The 17,849-nt window shown below is 59.1% G+C and overlaps 2 protein-coding genes and 1 non-coding gene across 15 annotated transcripts in view; 2 read left to right on the forward strand and 1 right to left on the reverse strand.

Moving 5' to 3' along the window:
• The window catches only part of CHD3 (chromodomain helicase DNA binding protein 3), a 24,546-nt gene extending 13,844 nt beyond the window's left edge, over positions 1–10,702 (forward strand). For 5 of the 13 annotated variants that reach the window (XM_045083311.1, XM_045083315.1, XM_045083314.1 and 2 more), the window contains exons 20-40: positions 240–371; positions 979–1,096; positions 1,272–1,396; positions 1,601–1,832; positions 2,113–2,279; positions 2,714–2,891; positions 3,303–3,368; positions 3,814–3,899; positions 4,037–4,170; positions 4,705–4,849; positions 5,093–5,255; positions 5,358–5,479; positions 5,569–5,704; positions 5,817–5,918; positions 6,095–6,226; positions 6,579–6,687; positions 6,862–6,994; positions 7,263–7,504; positions 8,513–8,676; positions 8,904–9,030; positions 9,454–10,702. In XM_045083311.1, the coding sequence (XP_044939246.1) occupies positions 240–371; positions 979–1,096; positions 1,272–1,396; positions 1,601–1,832; positions 2,113–2,279; positions 2,714–2,891; positions 3,303–3,368; positions 3,814–3,899; positions 4,037–4,170; positions 4,705–4,849; positions 5,093–5,255; positions 5,358–5,479; positions 5,569–5,704; positions 5,817–5,918; positions 6,095–6,226; positions 6,579–6,687; positions 6,862–6,994; positions 7,263–7,504; positions 8,513–8,676; positions 8,904–9,030; positions 9,454–9,694 (3,054 nt within the window). In that variant the 3' untranslated portion in view covers positions 9,695–10,702. Of the gene's footprint in view, positions 1–239; positions 372–978; positions 1,097–1,271; positions 1,397–1,600; positions 1,833–2,112; positions 2,280–2,713; positions 2,892–3,302; positions 3,369–3,813; positions 3,900–4,036; positions 4,171–4,704; positions 4,850–5,092; positions 5,256–5,357; positions 5,480–5,568; positions 5,705–5,816; positions 5,919–6,094; positions 6,227–6,578; positions 6,688–6,861; positions 6,995–7,262; positions 7,505–8,512; positions 8,677–8,702; positions 8,814–8,903; positions 9,031–9,453 lie in introns of all 13 variants that reach the window. The other 8 variants (XM_045083321.1, XM_045083324.1, XM_045083317.1 and 5 more) reach the window with 7 other exon arrangements.
• On the forward strand, positions 4,312–4,456 carry LOC123392970. The gene has a single exon (XR_006607692.1).
• Positions 10,703–11,498: 796 nt separating the features above from the next.
• RNF227 (ring finger protein 227) lies at positions 11,499–14,209 on the reverse strand. Its single transcript, XM_045083339.1, has 2 exons — positions 13,629–14,209; positions 11,499–13,096 (listed from the first exon to the last, which is right to left on the reverse strand). The coding sequence occupies exons 1-2, from the start codon at positions 14,131–14,133 to the stop codon at positions 13,041–13,043; spliced, it is 561 nt and encodes a 186-aa protein (XP_044939274.1). The 5' UTR covers positions 14,134–14,209; the 3' UTR covers positions 11,499–13,040.
• Between the last annotated feature and the right edge of the window lie 3,640 nt (positions 14,210–17,849).

Consider the following 17,849-nt stretch of genomic DNA (forward strand, 5'->3'; position numbering starts at 1 on the left):
GCCAGCATGCTGCTGTCCGAAGATGGGGTGGAGGGCTGCCGGTTTGGGGGGTGGGGGGGGCAGAAGCAGGCCTGGAGCTGGGTGGTGGGCGGCAGTGGGGCACAGGCATGGGATTGCCCAGGGGAGCAGGAAGTCATAAGGGGCGGAGACTGGATTTGGGTCCTGGGCTTTCTAGGCTGTGTCGGAACACAGGGGCGCTCTCCCTGACCCTCTCGTCCTTTTTGCTCCCTTCTCGGCAGGAATCCCCCAAACTCCCCAGTGGAGCCTACGAGGGTGGGGCGCTTATTAAGGCGTCTGGCAAGCTCATGCTCTTACAGAAGATGTTACGGAAGCTGAAGGAGCAAGGACACAGAGTGCTCATCTTCTCACAGGTGACCTGCACCCGTAGCTCTGTGTCGCCCCCAAGGCCAGTCCCTTACCTTGTTCCTCATGGCTCCCATGGCGTGAGGTCAGGAGGTGAGAGGCTCTGGTCTGGCGGCGTTCCTCTTGGCCTCTGACCCCTGTTCTTAGCTTAGGTCATTGGAAGTTGCAGGCCAGCTTCTTGGAAGCCAGACGGGGAGCAGGGGTAGAGGGAGCCCATGTCTCCTTGGGGTTGTCTCCTGGAGGTCGTCTCTGGGACCGATAGTGTTCCTTAGCCACGGGAGAGGAGAGGAAAGGAGAGCACAGCACAGAGGTCTTGGAACACTGACAAAGCAGTGGGTCTGCTCTCCAGAAAGCCACCCAGAGAGACAATTCCATACAGATCTTCCGGGCATTTGTAGATGTCCCTGGAACCTCGTGGGTCTCAGAGGGGAAGGGATGCTAAGTCAAGCATGTGTGACAAGAAAGTGGGGCAAGGAAGGGCAGGGGTAGAGGAGCACCCCCGGGAAGTGGGCGTCATGGCCAAGGGGGGTGGAAGCAACAAAGGGATGGTCAGGGCACGCCGTGCCTGGCCCACTGCTTCATCATTCCAGACTCCGTCCTTCTCTCCGACCGTAGATGACCAAGATGTTGGACCTGTTGGAGGACTTTTTAGACTACGAAGGCTACAAGTATGAGCGCATTGACGGCGGCATCACAGGCGCTCTGAGGCAGGAGGCCATCGATCGGTTCAACGGTGAGGGGGGATGCCTGCTGGGCACGCAAGGCCTGAGCCACCTGCACTTGGGTCCCTGAAACGGGAGGGTATCTGTCACCTGGCTGCTGCATGGGTGGCATGGTGGTCTGCGGCCGGGGGGCGTCTCAGAGTTGGCCGCACGGCACAGCTGCCGAATCTCGCTGTCCCCTCCTAGCTCCCGGGGCCCAACAGTTCTGCTTCCTGCTGTCCACTCGTGCCGGGGGCCTGGGCATCAACCTGGCCACTGCAGACACGGTCATCATCTTCGATTCTGACTGGAACCCCCATAACGACATCCAGGTAGGAGCTGGCCTCCTGGATCCCCTGCACCCGTAGCAGGGGGATGCAGGTTTCCGGCTGAGGGGGTCATGTCCAGGGTCAGAGAGAGAGCTTTCAGTGGGGGTAGAAGACCCTTCCTTGCCGGCGGCCTTTCCCCAGCACGTGGGGCCCATCTCCCTGGCCGCTCCCCTCGTCCATCCGCACTTCCGCCTCCTGCCCGCACAGGCCTTCAGCCGTGCACACCGCATCGGCCAGGCCAACAAGGTGATGATTTACCGGTTTGTGACCCGCGCGTCCGTGGAAGAGAGGATCACCCAAGTGGCCAAGAGGAAGATGATGCTCACTCACCTGGTGGTGCGGCCCGGGCTGGGCTCCAAGGCCGGCTCCATGTCCAAGCAGGAGCTGGACGACATCCTCAAGTTCGGCACCGAGGAGTTGTTCAAGGACGAGAACGAGGGTGAGAACCTGCCCCGCGGCTTCCTGAAGCCAGGCCCTGCGCTCCCGGGCACACTTGTCTTCGGGAACCCCTGAAGAAAAGCTCTTCCATGCGTACCCTGGGAGAAGCGTGGCCCTTTCTCCTCCACTGAGGGTTGGAAGGCCCGACGTGTCTGCAGACTCCTTGGGGAAGGGTCTTCTCCTCCAGTGCTCCCATGAGAAGGAAGCGAAGTTAGAAAGCTTTGCACGGATTTTCCTCCGGTTGGAACTCACAGTCTCCTCTGGTTCCCCGTCTCCACCAGGGGAGAACAAGGAGGAGGACAGCAGCGTGATTCACTACGACAACGAGGCCATCGCTCGGCTGTTGGACCGGAACCAGGATGCGACGGAGGACACGGATGTGCAGAACATGAACGAGTATCTCAGCTCCTTCAAGGTGGCCCAGTATGTGGTGCGGGAGGAAGACAAGGTGAGACGCCAGGGTGGGCGCGGTGTACCCTGGGCCACCTTTGCGGGGCAGCGTCCGTGGGCTTGAATGGGGAGTCTGCGGGGAGTCTGAGCTCTTACCGTAACGCCGGGCAAAAGGCAGAACAGCTCCTTGGTTTGAGGGGTGAGACCAGACTTTGGGGAGAACCTCGGGGGAGAAAGTACCAATACACAGAGGGTGTCTGCGAGTCAGGGTGGGACAGATGCGGGTGGCGCCGGAGGACAGGCTCAGGGGAGACGTGGGGAGCAGGGAGGAGAAGCCCGTTGCAGGTAAGAGACGAAGAGGACGTGCGGTGTCCAGAAGATTCTCGCGGGAGTCGCAGAGGCCAGGCGGCGGGGAAGTAGGCATGCGGTTGCGGGCCGTGAGCGCTGGGCACCGGCGAGGGAAGCTGTGAGTGTGCGTTGTGCTGCCTGCAGATTGAGGAGATCGAACGAGAGATCATCAAGCAGGAGGAGAACGTGGACCCCGACTACTGGGAGAAGCTGCTGCGGCACCACTACGAGCAGCAGCAGGAGGACCTGGCCCGCAACCTGGGCAAGGGCAAGCGGGTCCGGAAGCAGGTCAACTACAATGATGCCGCCCAGGAGGACCAGGGTGAGCCCCAGAGGGAGGGACCGGGAAGGGAGGTGCGCTGGCCAGGAGCCTGGAGGCCTGGGGCAAGGGGGTGGGCACATAGAGGGAGAGGGAGGCCTAGGGGTCAGGGCCGCCCCCCCCTAGAGGGACAGGAGCTTCAGAAGGGTCTGCAGGAGCTGCCTAGAGGCTGGGCAGGCTTGCGGGTGATCCCAGCCAGCTGGTGGCTGCAGGGGCCCGCCGGACACCCAGAGTCCTCGCCTGGCACCTGAGGTGCAGGGCTGGGGACCGGGTACATGGTGACTGGACCCCATCCAGGATATGTGGCCTCAGTGTCCGACAGCATTGGCTGGGGGGGGGGGGCTCCAGCCAGAAAGAGCCCCCGGGTGGGCTTACCCTGGGAGCTGGCCCTGATGCAGTGCCCTCTCCCCACAGATAACCAGTCCGAGTACTCAGTGGGATCGGAGGAGGAGGATGAAGACTTCGACGAGCGTCCAGAAGGTGGCACCTGTTTCCTGATTTCCTGCCGTAGCTCTTCCCGGTTCACTCCCTGGTGTCCTTTAAGTCCGTGGTTTTTCCATAAACGAGTGCTTCTCTGTTGACTGAGTAAAGATCGCGGATAAAAAGAACGGAACGTCCGTTAGTTTTTCCACTGTCAAAATGGGGCATAGAGAATCGTATGGGCTGGGATGTCTAGAAGGAAAATCGAGAAAGTTTATAGTTTACGTTCTCCCCTCTGGCCCGGCTACTAGTCCTGTAAGGGGACCCGTTTCTTCTAGACCGTTTCTAGGTCAAAAAGCACTTAAAAGGAAATTAGAAGCGCCTGAGACTTGTGTTAGGCCTTCCCCGGATTCTGTGTCTCAGGGGCTGGGTGTGGAGAAGGATTAATAGGTGGAGGAGGTGGGGGACCCCCTAACCAGGCCACCCTCCCTTCCCCCACACCCAGGGCGTCGACAGTCAAAGAGGCAGCTCCGGAATGAGAAGGACAAGCCACTCCCTCCGCTGCTGGCGCGAGTTGGGGGCAACATTGAGGTGGGAGCCAGCCTCAGGCCTCCAAGTATCCCCTTGGGGGTGGGGCCCCGAGGCTGAGTTCCCTGGGGTTGGGGGTCCTAGTAGTGAGACTCCCTCACCGGATATTGACAGTCCACGCCCTCCCTTGCGGCCCCCAGGTGCTGGGATTCAACACCCGGCAGCGCAAGGCCTTCCTCAACGCTGTGATGCGCTGGGGGATGCCACCACAGGACGCCTTCACCACCCAGTGGCTGGTGCGGGACCTGAGGGGCAAGACAGAGAAGGAGTTCAAGTGAGCACTGGTGCTGCGGGCCCAGCGGGCTGTGGGCTGGGGGAGCTCCGGGTGTGCTTGTGTCTTGGCGGCCACCACGTGATGTGAACTTACTCAGCTGACTGCCATGCTCCCGGCCACATGGCCTGGTCCGATCTTTCCGGGCTCGATTTCCTGGGACGTGGGCTCAGCCTGCCCCACCTCCCCTCAGCCGAGCCTAGAGCACAGAGGCCTGGCTGCCCCCCGCCTGCAGGGGAGAGGCGCTGGAGAGGGGCGCCTGGCCCCGGGCTGTCCTGGCCTCACACTTACTGGCCGGGGAGCTGGTAGACAGGATGACGAGCTGACTGATGGGGCCTAGGAACGAAGTACCAAGGCCAAGGACCCCAGGGAGAGACAGGGTGGGGGGGGTGTGGAGGGCGGGTCCTGGGGAGATTGGTAGGCTCTGGGCAGTGTAGGGTTTTAGGGTGTCGGTAAGCCCTGTGCCCTCATCACCGCCTCGCCACCCGCACCCCCTGCCCGGCCCTCCTAACCTGCATCCCACCCTACACTTCCCAGAGCCTATGTGTCTCTGTTCATGCGTCACCTCTGTGAGCCCGGGGCAGATGGCTCAGAGACCTTTGCTGATGGTGTCCCTCGGGAGGGCCTGAGTCGCCAGCAAGTGCTGACCCGGATTGGAGTCATGTCTCTCGTCAAGAAGAAGGTATCAGTCTGTCCTTCGCCCAGAGTCGAGCTGGTCCCCTAGGCCCCATCCCCACGCTGCCTGGCATCCCCGGGTTCTGGATTCAGACTGGCGGGAGAGCTTCCTGTGTGGCTAGTACCTGCAGCTGACCCGTCCCTGCCACCCTCTGCCCATCTTGGGGCCTGCAGCTGACCTGTCTCTACCACCCCCTACCCCCTCAGTGCCTGTAGCTGACCCATCCCTACCGCTCCCTACCGCTCTCAGGTACAGGAATTTGAGCACATCAATGGGCGCTGGTCGATGCCCGAGCTGATGCCCGACCCCAGCGCCGACTCTAAGCGTTCCTCCAGAGCTTCCTCTCCTACCAAAACGTCTCCCACCACCCCTGAGGCCTCTGCTACCAACAGTCCTTGCACTTCGAAGCCTGGTAACTAGACGGCAGGAGAGATGGGGGTGGGGCTGGAGCCCTAGGACAGGGACTGGAGTCAGGGTGGGGTTTTCTGCCTCCTCACTCTGCTTCCCGCTGCAGCTACCCCAGCTCCTAGTGAGAAAGGAGATGGCGTGAGGACACCGCTTGAAAAGGATGAAGCAGAAAACCAGGAGGAGAAGCCTGAGAAGAACAGCAAAATCGGGGAGAAGATGGAGACAGAGGTATGTGGCTGCCTGGCTCCCGCAGGGGGTGCGAGTGAGAGGGCCTGGTGCCTGGTTCTGCTTCATCCTGACTCCATCCTGACTCCTAGGCTGATGTCCCTAGCCCAGCCCCATCACTTGGGGAGCGGCTGGAGTCCAGAAAGATCCCTCTAGAGGAGGAGGTGCCGGGAGTCCCTGGAGAAATGGAGCCCGAGCCTGGGTACCGGGGGGACAGAGAGAAGTCAGGTGGGTGCATGGGCTTAGGGGTGATGAGGGGCTTAGACTCCAGGAGCTCCCTCTTCTGGGGCCATGGGATGAGGGTGACATCCTCCCTTCCTGTCCCTTACCCCTCCCACAGCCACAGAGTCGACGCCAGGAGAGAGGGGGGAGGAGAAGCCGTTGGATGGCCAGGAGCACAGGGAGAGGCCGGAGGGGGAAACAGGGGATTTGGGCAAGAGAGGTAATGGGTGGAAGCGCTGTGCCCCGGGTCCCTGAGGGCATCGGGAGGTGGAGTCCAGGGGAGCCGAAGCCTGGGGCCTGGGGGGTAGTTGCTCCAGGCCAGGCCAGTCCAGGGAAAAGCGTTGGGAGCCGGGAGGGGCCTGAGCACAGCGGTGAGCTCTGCCTCGTCTGCCCTAGCAGAAGACGTGAAAGGGGAGCGGGAGCTGCGGCCGGGGCCTCCCCGGGATGAGCCTCGGCCCAACAGCCGGCGCGAGGAGAAGGTGGAGAAGCCCCGGTTCATGTTCAACATCGCAGACGGAGGCTTCACAGGTGGGCGCCCTTCACCGGGATGTGCTTGCCCTCTCAGGCTCCCTTGTGGTGCCTGCCTTTTGTTCCAAGTCGCTGCCGGTAGGGCAGGCTTGCACCCCACCTGCCGTCCTCCTTGGCTGCACTCCGGACTCCTGAGCCCTCTTTACCCTTCCTCGATTCCTGGTCTGAACTTGAGCCTTGCTTGTAACAGCTTTTGGTCCTCAGCGTGAACCAGACCTTTCCATCTTCTCCCTAAAGAGCCCTCGGTCCTCTCCCCCCGACTCGGGTCCTTCCCTTCTGACTGCCGCCGAGCTGGCCATGGTTCTCACACTGCTGACACACCCCATGTCTCTCTCTCTGGCCCGCTTTCCAGAGCTTCACACGCTGTGGCAGAACGAGGAGCGGGCGGCTATTTGCTCCGGGAAACTCAATGAGATCTGGCACCGAAGACATGATTATTGGCTTCTGGCCGGGATTGTCCTGTATCCTTCGATAGAAATGCAGGAAAAAAGCGGTTTTTTCAACCTGGATGGGGGAGGAGTCCACACCCCGGGAAGGGGGTGGTGTCACCCTGGGGGGACGGGCAAGAGGAAATGAGTGTGGACCGCACAGTGCCACCCTGTTTGGTTCCTTGACGGCCCCTTCCTGCATCGCAGCCACGGCTACGCACGGTGGCAGGACATCCAAAATGACGCTCAGTTTGCCATCATCAATGAGCCGTTTAAAACTGAAGCCAATAAGGGGAACTTTCTGGAGATGAAAAATAAGTTCCTGGCCCGGAGATTCAAGGTGGGGACCCAGGAGAGGAGGGACCGTGGTGAAGAGGGGTTCGGGTCAGAGCGGGGGTCCAGGTGTGGTTGGAACGTGGGGACGGCTAACTCCTGTAGGGGGACAGCCAGGTAGACCCTTGTGTCTGGGACCGGGATGTGTTGGGGTCAGTGTGGGCTTGGTGGAAGGCTGGGGTGCTCTGGGCCAGCAGGAAGGGCAGTGTGGGTCTCCAGCGGGCCCGGCTGCTGGCAGATGCCCACGCCCCCCCACTCCCCTCCGGGCCCCCCAGCTCCTGGAGCAGGCGCTGGTGATCGAGGAGCAGCTTCGGCGGGCAGCCTACCTGAACCTGTCCCAGGAGCCGGCGCACCCCGCCATGGCCCTCCACGCCCGCTTCGCCGAGGCCGAATGCCTGGCCGAGAGCCACCAGCACCTCTCCAAGGAGTCGCTGGCGGGGAACAAGCCGGCCAACGCCGTCCTGCACAAGGGTAAGGGCCGCGGCGGCCCCGCGCGGGGGAGGGCCCACAGCGCTGCGTAAGTCTTCACCCCGCACCCTTCAAAATTTTCCCACCCCTCTGACCCCTTTACCCTCCGCACCACCCCCCTCTGACCTCTGCCCCCACCCCCAACCCCCACCCCCCAGCCACCCCGTGGTTTTGAGCCTCTTGGGTTTGTGCAAGCCGGCCCTCATCCGTCCTAAGAGCATTCACACCAGCGCCTGGCGGAGGGGCTGGCCCCCCTCACCCAGAGTCTGTGAGACTGTGGCGCGTCCCTCCGCAGGGCCGAACTCCTCCGTTGGCCCACACGCCTGCCCTACAGCTAATAGCACCCTCTCCGGGGCCGTGGCCTGTGTGTAGTCCCCCAGAGTCCTTACCCCCAGTCGCACAAGTCATGTACCCCCGCCCACTGCGTCTCGCTCACCCCACCAGGCAGAAACTACCCCTGTCCCACTCTGTGATCCTCTCCCCGAAACTTCCCTTTGACTCCAACCCTTCCTCCCAAACCCTCTTCCCCTGATGATGATAGATTCGACTCCAGACCCCTCTAACCATCTAACCCTGTCTGACTAGCAACTGACTCGTGGCCCCTTGGATTCCTGTTTTAATTCCCCAAATCTGTAATGCTGATTCTCTAATCTCCCTTCCCCTCACACATGAAAACCTCAACTCCTGAAATCTGTGACACCAGTTACCGCCTCCCACGTCTCCTGACTATTTCCTCCCCGTCATCCCCACCCACAAAACGTCACTCTTGCAGTATGGAATGTTCTGACGACCCCCCGCCCCATGTCTCCCGATGTCCCTCTGCCTCCCGTGTCCTGTGCTCTCTCTCTGTCTATCCTCTGCTCATCTGGTCTCTCTCCTTCTTTCTCTCCTCCGAGTCGCTCTTTCTGTCTCCTTCTGTCATCTTCTTGGTCTCTGGTTCCTTGGTGTCTCTTTCTCCCTCTCTTTGTGTCCCTCTGACTCCTCGTCGTTTCCTGGCTCCATCCCTCCCTTTCCCTGTCTTTCTCTTGCCCTTCTTTCTCCGTGGCCCGGGCCCCAGTTCTGAACCAGCTGGAGGAGTTGCTGAGCGACATGAAGGCGGACGTGACCCGCCTGCCGGCCACGCTGTCCCGAATCCCCCCCATCGCAGCCCGCCTGCAGATGTCCGAGCGCAGCATCCTCAGCCGGCTGGCCAGCAAGGGCACGGAGCCTCACCCCACACCGGTAACCCTCTTTCCCCCCAACTCCAGTTGTCCCTGCTGGTCCTCCTCCGACCCCCACACACACGCTTCCGGCAGCTCTCGACGGTGTGGAGAAACGACTTGCTGGGACACACTCCTCACCCTCGAGTCTCCCCGCCTGTATGTGATCCCCTCGGGAGTGCTGGAGCGGGGCCCCCATTGTCCCCTCAGACTTTGGAGCCTCTCACATGGGCGCGCGCTCTCTTCCAGGCCTTTCCCCCGGGGCCCTACGCTACGCCTCCGGGGTACGGGGCGGCCTTCAGCGCCGCCCCCGTCGGGGCCCTGGCCGCCGCCGGCGCCAACTACAGCCAGATGCCTGCAGGCTCCTTCATCACAGGTGAGCTCCCTGCTTGTCTGAGCTTCGGCCCTGCCTAGCCCCCCTTTACCTGTCCAGCCCATCTCGCTTCCTTGCGAGTTTCTACAGTTTTATGAAACCGAGTCTTTCTGGCCTTTGTTCTTCCCAAACCCGACTTCTCTTCCGTTCCCACTGTCCGAAATGCCACCAAAGGTGTCAGTGGCTTTAACCACTACCTCCAGGAAGGAGAATCGGAGCTCGGAAAGGGGGTATGGTGAGGGTCGGGACGGGGTCTGTCATGGGCACCGGGACTCCCAGGGACAGGGGTTCGCCCTGCTCCCATCCCTGCTGCCCTGGGAACTAAGTAGCAGTGGCAGGAGGTAATCTAGCTGTCACATGCTATGGTCAAGAGGCCACGTTTGGGAGCGAAGCTGGGGTTCACGCCCTTGCCTCCTTCCCAAACAGCCGCCACCAACGGCCCTCCAGTGCTGGTGAAGAAGGAGAAGGAAATGGTGGGGGCGCTGGTGTCAGACGGGCTGGATCGGAAGGAGCCCCGAGCCGGGGAGGTGATCTGTATAGACGACTGACAGGCTCCCAGGCCAGCGCATCACCCAGGCCCCGTGCCCGAGGCCGACCCCCAGCTCAGGCTCTGGGACCTGCTGCCAATCCTCCACCTTCCCCACCCCTTGGGCCACCTCTGGGCTAGGTGCCCCCCTGCCCCTCTCTACGACTCCTTTGAGAAGGGCCCTTTGTCTCTCTCCACTCCCCTGCGCCTTTCCCACCGCGCTTCGAAGACTGTGCTGGTGAGAAGAGGTCCCAGTGGGAGGCGGTGAAGCAGGGTCTTCCAAGTATCCTCACCCCCCACCGAACACGCGCGGCTTCCCAAAATGTGCTGGGGGGAGGAGAGAGGCAGAGCGGTCGCCTTCACCCCTGCAGTTCGAGCTCCATCTACAGATGTGGGGCATCAGCCTCGCTGGTTCTGTAGGAACTTTGGTGGGGAGAAGAGCTTTGAAGAGAGGAGGGGGACTTTAGAGAGGGAGGAAGGGAAGAGGAGAGGGGAGCTGCATGTTTCCTTCCCTTTCCTCTCCCCGAAAGGAGGGTGGAGCAGTTGCAGGGGAGGGAGTCGATTGCTGTTCAGCCTCAGAATAAAGGCGCCATTCCCTGGCTCAGTGACCTCGTGCGTACGGCATGTTGTGTTGGGGGGTTGTCTCCCCTCTCCCTAGGGACCAGGGACCCCCCCCCAAAGAGAGTGATGGTTGGGCGATACTCCCTCAAGCCAAAGAGGAGCTCCCCAATCTGTTCTAGGGTCCCGGTTGCCTAGAAAGGGTGGGAGAAAACGCTACAGGCCCGCAGTGGGGGAGCCCCCACCTTGGGGGCTTGGGTCCTTGGAGCACTTCTACCCTCCCTCCTGAGGGCCTCGATACGGACTGAATTTGAGTGGATCAGGCAGGGGGCGTAGTCTCGAGACTGCCTTGCCTTCGGGACCAGAACAAAAGAGCAGAGGGCAGGCGGGGGAGACTTGGGCATGTCCTCCCCCCCAGGAGGGGCCGGGGACAGTGGCAGTTTGCATGGCGAACCCCCCACTTCCTCTTCGCGGCCCCTTCCCTTTCTCGCTGCCCCTTTCCCGGTCTCTTCACACCCACTCCTGGGCTGTCCCGACCCCCTCTTCTGTATCAGGTGTATTGGTTGTACATATAAATTATACTTTCCTTTCTGTGTGCTCTGTTGTTTTTGAGTGCGGGACCTCTCTGGTGGGGGGAGGGGTAAGCAAAGACCCGGTATTGCTTTCTCATGTTCCGTGTCACCCGTCTTCTGCTGGTTTTTTTGATCTCGTGACTTCCTATTTTTTTTTTCCTTGGATCATCAACTGAAACTGAGGCTCCTTCTCCGGCCCCATCCCCCACACGAAGAGCCCGCTGGAGAGATGGAGGGTGAGCGCCAGGACGCCTATGGGGTCCTCAGGCCGATAGCAGGGCCATGGCAGGGCTTACTGGGCAGAGGCGAAGCGAGAGGGTGCCTGGCAGGATCTAAACCGCCTCGCATTCATCCTCGCATTCATACGTTTTGGAGCCTCTTTTTGCTTTCCAGTTGCCCAGTTCCCCCAGGAGTCAGCAGAGGTCAGTACAGCTCCACAGGTACAACCCCGAGTCTGCAGCAGAGCCCCCCCTTTTTAAAGAGTTGGGGGGGCGGGTCATCCTTGTAGATTTGAACTGCTAGTACCTCCCCGACACGTGCTCACTAACCCCACAGCTTCTTGGGTTGGGACCAGACACTTCGGTTTTGAGGCTAAATGCAATAAACCTGTATTGAGTACCCGCTCCCTGCCCCGAACGCCGGCAGCCACCAGTGACAGGGCAGTCACTGCTCTCTCTGCCCTCCCACCGCCAAACAAAGGCAGACATTCTGGAACAAGACCTGAGAGGGTGGGGGCTGCGCTCCGGGGAGCACTGAGAAGGGCCTCCCCCAAGAGGGAACACAGAAGCGGACTCGAGCACAAGAAGATGCCAAGATACGGTTATAAAAATGGAAGTTTATATTTCATAAATTCACATTTTTAACACAGGAAAATGTCACATAATAAATAAACTACACACACACAGACTTCTTCAGTAACAGAACGTCCCTTTACAACCTCCAGTGAAATTTATATCCTTTATACCAACTGTTCCAAATATTGCCCCCACAGAAGGGGACATCCTAGCAAGTCTAGGACCGCAGTCAGTGCCGCTGCGCTGTTTACCTGCCTACACATCGCCCGGGGTTCTGGTTAAGGCTCAGTCTGAAGGGGAATCTGGAGATTTTGTAATTCCAGTGATGCGGCTGTGGCTCCCGCACTCTACTCTACTCTCCTAAGGTATTTATAGGATTTAAAAATAGAAAGCACCGGGTACAGGAGATGTCCAATTATGGGGCACAAGCTTAAAACTGCAAGATAAGGGGTGCCTGAGTGGGTTAAGCTTCAGACTCTGGATTTCAGCTCCGGTCATCGTGTCAGTCAGGATCATGAGCTCAAGTCCCAGGTCAGGCTCCGGGCTCAGTAGAGTGCCTGCCTGAGCGCCTTTCCCTCTCCTTCTGTCCTTCCTGCCCCCTCAAGTGCTTGCTTTAAAAAAAATTAAAAAAAAAAAATTTAAAAAATTTAAAAAAATTAATTGTAGGATACGCATCTTTTTTCCAGTCGTGACCGTATTCTCCATGTGATTGTAAAGATGACAGATAAAAAGATTAAAATGTGAGGGATGCCTGCGTGGCTCAGTTGCTTAGGCCACTGCCTTCAGCTCCGGTCATGGTCCCGGCGTCCGGGATCAAGTCCCACATCGGGCTCCTTGCTCAGCAGGGAGCCTGCTTCTCTCTCTGCCTGCCTACTTGTGAGCGCTCTCTCTCTGACAAATACATAAATAAATAAAATCTTAAAAAAAAAAAAAAAGATTAAAATGTGATGCCTTTACCAAACGGCTTTCCTATCCCTGGTTGGCCCTAATTAGATGCCTCAGATGAATGCCCTTTGGACCCTGATACCTGCCCTCACAGGCTGAAGAGAGACTGAAATGAAGCGAGGCACAGAGGCATCTCAATAATTTTAGGAACACACTACCATTCTGGGCAGATGAGCATACCAGCCCTGGGGGGGAAAAATATTTTTTCTCAGCTAACATGCCATAGAAGTGACAGTAACAGGACACAAAAATCGACCTCTTCGCCCTAGCTTTTTAAAAAAAATTTAAAACCACTGACACAGAATTGCTAGAATGGGCCCAATTGTTCCAAATGGCCAGAGCTGCCCTGGACAAAAGCCATTCACAGCTAAGGACACATTCTCTGTCCTTCCCACGAGAATGCGGACCCGTCTCCACCATCCCGGGGCCTCTCCCCCGAGGACGCGAGCCTGGCCCAGTCAGTACACCGCGTTGCCGGGACCATTCTAGGGCGGCCCCTCCTGCCCTAGGCTTAACTCCTGCAAAAGCCAATCCCGGGACGGGCGCGCGGTGGCTTGGCCTCAACCCTGCACTCCAGCGCGCCTCGAGAATGCAGCGACCACCTTCCTTCCGCCGCGGTCACAGCGTGCAGGGGCTCATGCGAGCCAAGTCCTTAATCTCCGGACAGTACAGCACTGGGGGAAACGGGGAGGGTCAGTGTCAGCGGGAGGGTGCGGCCGGGCTGGCGATCCCGGGCGCCCCCACCCCAACCCCGGCAGCCTCCCCGGGACGATTCCTGGTGCCCGGCCACCCCTGTTACACGCCGCCCCCGGCGCCCGCAGCCCCCCGCAGCCCCCCCGACAGACCCACTCACCCTCCAGCCCCCCCAGCTTCCCAAGGCCATCCCGGGAGCCCCCTAACCCCGCCATCTCCCCCGGTGCCCCCTCACCGGCCCCCGCAGCCTCCCCCGGCGTTCCCGGGCATCCCCCCACCCCGCCTTCCCGGGAGTCCACTCACCTGTCCCCGGAGATGCCCCCACCCAGTCGCCTCCCAGGGTGCCCCCAACACCAGCCCCCCGAGACTCCCCCGTGACCCCGGGTACACCCACTCCGCCCCGGCGGCCGCACCTCACCCTCCGACCCCCGCAGCCTCCCGCGGCGATCCCGGACGCCTCCACACGCGCCCCCCACCCCCCGCAGCCCGGCGCCTCCCCCCGCGGCCCCTCACCGTTGCTAGGCAGCGGCCGCCGCCAGCGGCGCGCGGGCGCCAGCACCCGCTCCACCAGCCGCCGGAGCGCGCGCCAGCCCGCGCTCCTGGGTAACACCCCCTCCTCTCTCTGGTCTTCGTCCTCGGCGTCGCCGCCTCCCGGGACCGGGCCGCCCGCCTCATCCGGCTTGCGCTCCGCCCGCGCTCTGTCCTCCAGCCGCGACCACAAGTCTGGGTCCACTGAGACCTCCACGATCCCGCCGCGCGGGAGCGGCGTGGGCGCGCGGCAGAAGGGGCACGTGACGACGCGGCGCAGGCGCACCACGCGCGCGGCCGCCCCGCCGCCGTCGCCGCGCGCCGCCAGCTCGCGCAGGCAGGCGGTGCAGAGCGTGTGGCCGCAGCGGGCGCGCGCCGTCCCGGGCAGGCGGCGGGGCTCGCGGCCAGCGAGGTTGAAGGGCCGGTAGCAGATGGCGCAGTCCAGCTCGCCCCGCTCCGGGACGGACGGCACCCTCACCAGGAGCTGCATGGTACCCGCCGCGGGCTCGGCCGACGCAACGAGCCGGCCCTCCTCGCGCCCGGGTCGGCTCCTGGGGCGGGCGCCGCCGCCTCCCGCCCCTTTTAATAGCGAGAGCCCGCCCCGCCCCGCGAGGCGTCACGCCGCCGGCTGGTCGCTCCCAGCCGCGGCACGCGCGGGGGCGGCGGAGGCGCGAAGCCGGGGATGCCAGCGACTGCTGAGCCGCATCAGCAGCTCCCAGCTGCGCGGCGGAGGACGGTGGGAGGCGCGCCGCCCCTCCCGCCCTCCGCGCCTTCCTTTGACCCCGAACACCAAGCTGGCGCTCCCCCAGTCTGTGTGCAAATCTCCAGGACCCGGCAGCACCCCAGTCCTCGGCCGCCCACCGGTCAGGTCCCCTCAGCCCGCCTGGCCTGCTGGTTTAGTTGCGCCCTCTCCATTCACAGCCCCACCCAGACAGGCCATCAGAGCCGATGGCACTGCCTGTTCTGCCCATCTTCATGGGCTCCTGGACACTGGCACGGAGGCAGCCCTCAACTTGCTGTATTATACGCGCCCTCCTTGGCTTCTCGTAAGGCCAACTTCCCAGACTCATTCTCAAACTGCTCGCCTCTCACCTGACATCTCAGTCTACGGAGACACCTGGATGCAGGATCCTAGATGGGCCTCCTCCCAGGAATGCTGGGAATCCTTTCCTTCCGGAGTAGCCAGACCTGGACACCCACACACCATGATGGTTTCAGCAAAGCAGCCCAGTTTGAGCTCTGACTCAGGGTGTGATTTGCCCCACGAGTAAACAGGACATAACACACAGCCTACGCTGCCTCGTGGTACCACGCCCACCTCCGACTGCCTCCCCACCCTCCTCTCCCGGACCTGCCGCCCAGGTTCTGTTGTGAAGATAGTAGGGCAGATTCTATGGCCGGCTGGCTTGAGGACAGATTCTAGCCTCCAGCATCGGGGGTTGTGACAGCCCAAGCAAGTGACCTAACTTCTCTGGGCCGGTTGGTTTCCTCATCTGGACAGTGTGGGTATTAATGGTATTGAATGAGCAAAGTGCTTAGAACAGGGCCTGGCCCACAGAAAACAGAGCGTGCTCCCTGCTTTTATCCTGTGCCCCCAGTGTACATTGCGTTTTCTCAGTACCCAATGTTGGCAACACCCATCTCTCGGTCAGTACAAGGTGGGCTTCTCTACGCACATGGTATGAACTGGCTTTAACAAGCAGTGGGAGCTGGTTTTGTTCTTTAACTAAATTGCCACAGACCTGACAGACACTCTCTTGCAAGGAGGTATACCATTATCTGCTAGCAAATAGTTCAGAACTTCTGAGTTGTAATTTCTTCACGGTCACGTGGGGGAAGCTATCGACTTATGCCAACGATGCTCTTATGCCAACCAAACTCTTTGGCAACTTCTCTTTGGGATGTTGTTCAGAGGTCTCCTCAGATCTTGTATTTACTTATTTTAAGATTATTTATTTGAAAGGGAGAGAGAGAGAATGAGCAGGGGGAGGAGCAGAGGGAGACGGAGACTCCCCACTGAGCAGGGAGCCTGACTCAGGGCTTGATCCCTTGACCTTGAAACATGAGACTATGACCTGAGCCAAAGACAGACCCTTAACCAACTGCGCCACTCAGGCACCCTGCATCTTTTGATATCTTTGGTAGATGATTACATCTTAAACTTTTAGGGTAGATGTGTTATATAAATGTTCTACCCAAAATGTTTTGACAGTCAGAGCCTCTCTAAGTTCCAGACCTTCCTTTCTTGCTTGTCTTCAGAAACCCAAAGTGATGATCTCTCTGTCCCAAGTCCTCACTTCCTCTAGTGCTTCCCACGTCTTTCTTTACCCAGCTCCAGAAACCAAAGTGTCATCCTTAACCACCTCCTCCCCTCTGCTGTCACCTTCCTTTACCAACTTCTCAGCAAGCCCTGTTCATTTTGCCTCCTAAATGTCTCCTTGCTCCGCCAACTTTTCTCCACCCACAGCACACCACCCCGGTCCAGGCTGCCATCATCTCTTGCTCAGACCCTGGCAGGACCCTCTTCCCAAGATCACCAGTGACCTTTCCAGATCTGAAGCCTAACCAGGTCTTACCACACATCATTTCCATTCCCGTTTAGAATCTTTCAATGTGGTGATAGTTCAGTTCAGTAGCCCCAAATTCCTATGCCATGTGATTTTGCTGCTTCTCCCAGCAAAAATTGGGGTCTGTTTCCCTATCCCTGGAATCTGGGCTCAGCTCATGACTTCCTGTGACTAACAGAATATGGCAGAAGCGATGTTGTGTGAGTTCTGGGGCACAGTCCATTGGAGGCCTTGCAGCTTCTGCCTTCATCCCTTGGGATCCCAGCCCTGAGTCTGTTATGTAAGGAAATTTACTAGCAGATGAGGCTGCATGGAGAGCTGAGACGTCCCAGCCAATGGCCAGATGTAGCAATGAGGCCAGCTGATGTTCTCGCACAGCTGACCTGCCAGCTCAGTCCAGCCACACGAGTGAGCCCAGGTGCAAAGAGCAGAGGGCCCAGCCAAACCACAGAATAATGGGGGGGAAAATAAAGTTTTAAAAAGTTGTCTCTGGCCACTAAATTTGGGGGAGGGGTGATTTGTATGTATCACTGAATAACCGATAGGAACAGCTTCCTGGTGCCCTTAGGATGAAGAAAATATTCCAAAGTGCCCGATGTGGTCTTGTATGTTCTGAACTACCCAAGTCTCCCATTCTGCTTCCATCCGCTCTTGGCACCCTCTAGCTCTGGAGACCTTTGGCGTGCATGTTCCCTTCTGCATGCTTCTCCTAGCCCTCTTGCTTTCACCTGCTGACCCTTCACCGCTGAGCACGGCCTCACCTTGTCAGATGCCACTGTAGACTCTGGAAGTGGCCCGCACCTGCCTCTGGACTTTGGACAACTTGTGTTTGTTTGCTGGCTATTCGTTGCTTTCTCCCATCCATAAACTCCGCAAAGGTGTTATGAGTCTGGTTTTGCTCACCACTGTATCCCTGTACCATAGTGGGACTCAGTAGCTAAATACTTGTTAAGTTAATGAATGAAGTCGATGACAAATACAGTAAATGTGTGACGATGGTTGAAGGAAGGTCTCTTATGAGGACTTTCCAAACAGCCCCTGAAGGTAATTCCTAAAAGGACTTTTTTTTTTTTTAATGTTTTGAGCAAGGGGGGAGACATTTCTATTGAAATGAAAGAGGAGTCCTCCAAAGTAACCATTTAAGGAGAATACTATTTTGAATTTATGAATTCTTGTATGTTTATTACAGAATAACTAATCATGGTTTAGTCATCCATTGTGCCTGGTTGTTTCCTCCACAGTCTTCCAAAATGAGTGGGAGATGTTAGGAGTGGATGTAAGTATTCATTAGTTGATCTGGTTGGTTGCTAGCCAGCAAATCGCAGGCTGCTGACTTTTCTCTTTTTGGAAATTGGTTTTATGCTGCTCTCTCAGCTTCAGGATCGAGGAAGGGGTGAGGATGGGTAGAAGGGAGATGGGGAGGTTGTAATTTAAGGAAGGCAGAGAGCATCCTCTCCTGTCTTGTGATCTCTAAGGGGTGTAACTTTCCACCCACTTTGTGTCCCAGGGAAATCAGAGTCCTTTGGGGGAAGACTAAGGGTCGTTTCTGACATGATCGCATTGGAGTCTGCTTTTCTGCCGCCCTGAAAGCTGATTTTTCACTAGTTTCCCTTTTTCCTTTATGATAATTCCCTCCCTC

The sequence above is a fragment of the Mustela putorius genome, unplaced genomic scaffold (assembly GCF_011764305.1).
Source record: "Mustela putorius furo isolate JIRA1106 unplaced genomic scaffold, ASM1176430v1.1 tig00000695_pilon_pilon_pilon, whole genome shotgun sequence".
Classification (NCBI taxonomy): domain Eukaryota; kingdom Metazoa; phylum Chordata; class Mammalia; order Carnivora; family Mustelidae; genus Mustela; species Mustela putorius.

Coding starts and splice junctions, on each gene's coding strand:
- RNF227 (XM_045083339.1), bottom strand. CDS start 14,133: ATGCAGCTCCTGGTGAGGGTGCCGTCCGTCCCGGAGCGGGGCGAGCTG. Junction 13,097..13,628: donor GCGGCCGCTGCCTAGCAACG/GTGAGGGGCCGC, acceptor CGTTTCCCCCAG/TGCTGTACTGTCCGGAGATT.